This window comes from Tauraco erythrolophus, chromosome 9 (assembly GCF_009769465.1).
Source record: "Tauraco erythrolophus isolate bTauEry1 chromosome 9, bTauEry1.pri, whole genome shotgun sequence".
Classification (NCBI taxonomy): domain Eukaryota; kingdom Metazoa; phylum Chordata; class Aves; order Musophagiformes; family Musophagidae; genus Tauraco; species Tauraco erythrolophus.
The window spans coordinates 21495144-21500935 of record NC_141473.1 but is presented as its reverse complement, the minus strand read 5'-3'; the positions used below and the strand labels follow the sequence as shown (position 1 = coordinate 21500935).

At 40.8% G+C, this 5792-nt stretch overlaps 1 protein-coding gene across 1 annotated transcript; it reads left to right on the top strand.

The window, feature by feature from the left end:
- The first annotated feature begins 4319 nt into the window (after window positions 1-4319).
- Window positions 4320-5452, top strand: LOC104379296 (neuropeptide Y receptor type 4-2). The gene is given in 2 exon segments (XM_009986536.2): window positions 4320-4344; window positions 4347-5452. Coding segments are annotated over 2 exon segments (1131 nt in total).
- Window positions 5453-5792: the final 340 nt, after the last annotated feature.

Genomic DNA, 5792 nt, shown 5'->3' with positions numbered 1-5792 from the left:
CATTTTTTTCTTTGACTTATGTCTCGTGGAAATTGATCCACGCTGTCCATTACATCTATGGAGATTGGGTTTTGATTACAGGGAGGGGATGACCACAATTAGCTTTGCAAGAATGACCCGCTCTTTGCAGGTTAGCATATACATCACAGTATCAGTAGTAGTCCCTTGCTTTATCCTCCCTCCAGGAATATAGTTTTTACAGAGGTTTTCATGGGATGTCTTCAAGCCCAAAGATCTCTCAAAAAGACAGTCATGCATTAACTGCTTGAGGCCATTTATTGTCTAGTAGTCTCCTTGAAACCCATTGAGTGTTTCAGTTTCTTTCCTGACCCATCTCTGCAGAAATCTCTTTCCTTTGAGGAATTTTTCTAGGAAACACAAGATAGCCCTGTGGGACAAGGTTTTCAAGCTGACTAGTGATAGTTGCTTGCCTTGTTTTGAGACAAACAGATAAACCGAGTGACATTTGTTAGTTTAGAATATTGTATTTTTCAGCAGGACAAATCCTTCAAACCTTACCTGCTCTTTTTCCTTGCTTCCAACATGGACAGCACAGCGATGAATGTCTATAAAAGACGCATGTGAAGAATTTAACTTACACTAAATCTGAAAGCTCTTTGTCTTTTTCCTTCTGTATCCTGTTAACTTGCTGCAGACTTTTGTGACACTTACTTTTTAGAGAAACTATCTCATGCTGCATCAGAGAAGAAAACCCTTGCTTTTTGAGCATGTTAGCTTTTGTTACGGATCTCTTTCCTGAAGTTCATTAAGGTTCTGAACAGGATTACTCTTTCTTCTTTAAAAACAAACAAGCAAATAAAAACGATACAATTTTTCGCTCCAATCCCTCTGCAAGCTAATTTAGGAGGCATGCTTCTTACTCCTACAAGCCAAGTAAGTGTTGCTTCACTTTCTGAAGACAAAAGCTGGTTTTTTTTGCCTATGAAGTTTTTGCTATATTTTACTAGACAATCAACAAACCTTCGATACAGTGGGTGGTCTAACATCTTTTTTCCAACTGCGTTGGTGATTCAGTATATTAGCTAACATTTGATTCAAATATCTAAACAGAGTAAGTAGATATTGCTTATTACTGGCTCTTCATTTAGACCAAACTGAATGGCAGTCAAACACTTAGAGATAACACAGCATTTGGCAGTGACTCTCCATTTTACTGGACTGGGAGAGCTGCGTGGGTTTAGTTGCCGGATCAGCCTAACCCACGACACTGACCTTGAGAGTCTGCCATCCAAGGATAGCATGATAGGATACATAAGTATAAGGTCAGTGCAACACACATTCTTCTATTTTTCTAGAACTGCTGTTTACATTATGGTTGCTGGAATAAGAGATACAGGGAACTATGGACCTAGGTGATCTAGACTCTGATTTTTCACAAGACATCAGGTTGGCAGGCAGTTTTAAGTCCTGCACAGTGCACCACAGGTTCCCTTGACACACTGGACAACTCATGTCTCACCTCCCTCTCTCGGTCACCTTATCTGTGATAAGAGGGTGGTAATTCCTTATTTGCTACTGGGCAGTACCAGGAGAATGTATGCCCAGGAAGTGCTTGACAATCATCTTGTGGGAGACAACATGGAATGCAAGGTGTTAAAACAAAGGGAGCTTCTAACCCAACCAAACGCATTGCAGAGCCTTTGGAGATGCCTCTTTATCCTCACCATGTTTGCCAACTGTGTCAACTGCACAGCCGCGTTCTGCTTTTGGCATTCCTCTTGAGAATTTGCCCCTTAAAGCTGTGGGATGTGGCTTCTGCTTTTCAGGTGGCTCCACTACTTTCTTTTTTTCTCTTCAACAGTATTAGTTCCCTCACTGACACCTCAGCATGTCCAGAAGTGTCTAGGACCCTTGAATCAGCTTACTCTGTGGAGCACAGTTGTTTGTAATAACACACATTTTTCAAGCAACAGAAGAGAAACGTGTTTGTTGTCGAGGATACTGTAGCTAAGGACACTAGCCTGGGACTGTAGTAAAAACCTCACATGTTCGTTTACAGCAGAGTCTGTTTATCCTGTCCAAATGCCAAGACTGAACTCCTTTGACTGGTACCAAACAATATTGCAGGCTGCTGATCCCTTTGCTCTATTTCATTTGTAGCATCTCCACTGGCCAGCAGTCATTAAAAGCTAAGGGGCTGGTTGATGATTTTTCATTTTATATCTATTTTCACACTGGAACAGACCACCATACCCTCTCCATATGTGATTGTGCAATCCGCTCATCATCATTGCCTTTTCTTTTAGTTCCAGAAAATAAATCGATCTGCTCACATGAGCTGAGTGAAAACACTGAAGTGAGTGGACAGGAAGAGTCACACCTATGTCCGCAAATTGGGAAATTTCCTTTGCCCTCTTTAATTAAGATTTAAACTACTGAGGAAATAAAAGAATAAGAGGAAGAAAAGATTACTATATTTTACTCCTGTGAGTGTTTTGATTGTCTCAGACAGATGGATACAAATAGATTACAGATAGATGTAGATAGATACAGATAGATAAATCAACAGGTCTAGCAAAGCAACAAAAGAATTGATTGTACTAATTTTTGCTGCTCAAGCAGAACAATGATCACAAAACATCTTTTTATTTACTGTACACTATTGCTTTCATTAGTTCCTGAGAGGCAACATCTCTAGAAGCATGTAATACAATTCATAAAGAGAAAGACAAGAGAAACAAAAAATCGTAGGATGGTAGGCACTTTTTTGTACAGTACTGGTTACCTTTATGCATGCAGTTGCTCAACAGTAAATGCTACTCAAAATGATAAGCTCACTATACTATTTTATTTATGTTTTCATATCTTGAACACTTGTTTTTATGAAGCTCAGAAGTTTTTCACAACCCCATAAATTCGTTTGAGTGGCATTTTATTGCTGAGGAAAGGGCCATGCAATGGGCAAATAGTTTACTTTTCACATTACAAGCCTTAGTACAGCATGGAACTGCCTCTGGCCTGAGGAGAACTGCCAGCAGAGTCAGATCTTTTTTCCTTTGATTCCTGGACATAGAGGATTTGGACTCCAGGATCAGGATTATAACACAGACTCTGCTATGGCAGATCACAACAACCTCTCATGAGCTACCTGGTAGAGTCCAGGCAGTCATATGGCTGAGATTTCCAAAAGTGTGCAGCTCAAATTAACTCTGTGGGTTCAGCTTTCCGAGACACAATTGAAAATCCCAGCTCAGGGCTTGCAGCAGTGGTTAAGCAGACCCATCTGTCTGTGCAGGAACAGTATCCAAGAGATAGCACATACTATTACAACACTTGAATTCTCTTGCTTAAAAAAAGCAAAATTATGCTGAAGGAGAGTCAATAAAAAGCTTCCCACAAGGAATTCAGAGATGTTGTCAAAATCGCCCACTCTTAAAGCCAAAATCAGGAGACTGGACCATATTTCTGATAAACTCTGTGATGGCCACATTAACCACCCAGAGGGAGACATCAATGCTTCATGGGCACTGGAGCTCATCCAGAATGGGAAGGCAGGGAACTTGGACTTGCGTTCCCATGACTTATCACAGCTGTGCAGAAGCTGAAAAATGTTGACATTAGTTTGAATTATTTTAGACTTTTTCAGAATTGTCTCATATTATCCCTCCTGAGGATATGAGACTGAATTTTTGCATGGTGGTTGTCTCAAGAAAATGTGGGTTCCAGCTGCAATCACAAATGCATTTCACAGATTAATTCACATAAGATAATTTAGTGTTGTCTTTATGCACCTAAAATGCCTTACTTTTCACATTGATGATTAGCTCAATTGAAGGTAAATGCAGCCCCACAATGTGTCTTCCACTCAGTTTTGGATCAGAACCAGAATTACATACAATTTTTACCCCCAAGTGTGTTTTGATCCAGCTTTCTTGAATCACCACTCTACTGCATTAGTGATGTTCAAGATACTGCACTGAGTTAAATGACAAAGTTAAGATGCTCTTAAATCCATGGGACAACCTCATGACAAGTGAACACAGTCATAATTCAATAGAGTTGCACAGGTCTCCATACCACAGTTTGGCAAAAGGTTTCATTTTATGATCTAATAAACTATATGAAAGGGAGCTGCAGAATATACACAGAATCCCTGGCATTTGCTTCTCTGTCTCCCACTCTACTCTCTTGACTAATTTCTTGTAGCATAACTTAAGCAATCTTTTTTCCTTTCTTTTGCAGATATACCCAGGTCTTCCACAGCCAAACAGAACACACAAAACCTTTTTTAGGCTGGCTCCAGAAGACCCAGATTCTGTTTGACTATCACCTTTTTGGACAAATATTTTGGGTTCAGGATGAATAAGACAAGGGCTGTTGATGATGGTTTCCTTTCCTGAACAGTAGGAACTGGAGCTCAAACCGAAGCTTCCCTGTGCACATTTCTAATCAGTGCAGGAACATCACCGACCTTACTGTCTTTCTGGCCACCTCTTACAGCTTGGAGGCTGTCCTAGGCATTGTGGGAAACATTTGTCTGATTGCTGTCATCGCCAGGCAGAAGGAAAAGGCCAACGTCACCAACATCCTAATTTCCAACTTAATAATTTCAGATTTATTTATGTGTCTTGTCTGTCTGCCTTTCACCGTTGTTTACACCATGATGGACTACTGGATATTTGGGGAAGTAATGTGCAAAATGACCTCTTTCACTCAGTGCACATCTGTGACAGTGTCAATTCTTTCTCTTGTCCTTATCGCTCTGGAAAGACACCAGCTCATCATAAACCCAACTGGCTGGAGGCCAAGTATCTCCCAAGCCTATCTAGGAATTGGAGTGATTTGGACTTTAGCATGTCTCATGTCTCTGCCTTTTTTGACCACATCTGTCTTATCTAGTGATTTGTATGAGCAGCTCTCACACATCATGAATTTTTCCTCTGACAAGGCCATATGCATCGACTCGTGGCCTTCTGAGCAACACAGACTTATCTACACTACCACTTTATTGCTCTTGCAATATTGCATCCCACTGTTCTTCATTATACTTTGCTACCTGCGTATCTACTTACGTCTACAGAAGAGAAAGGACATGTTTGAGAAGAATGAATATAGCAACCGAGCAGTTCAGTTGAGACGGATAAATATGTTGTTAGCATCCATGGTTGCTGCTTTTGCTGTTTGCTGGCTACCACTGCATGTTTTCAACACCATTGTGGACTGGAATTACAAAATCATTTCACCTTGCCACCACAATCTGATCTTCTCATTGTGCCACCTGGTAGCTATGGCTTCCACCTGTGTCAACCCTGTTATCTATGGTTTCCTAAATAGCAACTTCAAAAAAGAAGTGAAGTCACTGATTCTGAGCTGCCAGCATAATTCGGTAACTGCATCAATGGAAGAATACGATCATTTGCCTTTATCCACCATGCAGACTGAAATTTCCAAGGGCTCACTGATGTTGAACTGCAGACATAATTCTATCTAGCTAGCAGAAAACATTTCAGACAGATGCACTGACACCAAACACCAATTATTACCTGTAGGTATAAAAAGCAACTGGTGATGTCATAGCTGGGATGTGAACAGAAAGCCTTAACTGCCCGATTTTTTTTGAGGAACTGGCAAAGGAAGGTCATAAATGTTTACAGGAGCTCCCATAGTATACAATATGTTCACATTATTGAGACGGTACAGACATAGAGGAGGCTGGGTTGACATATGCATGGCTGCACTAACAGATCAGTAACTAAGCTGTGGCTGCGTGTAGACTGACATGGGGTTCGTCAGCTAAGCTCACATCTCTACCATGGCTGCAGTGGAAACCC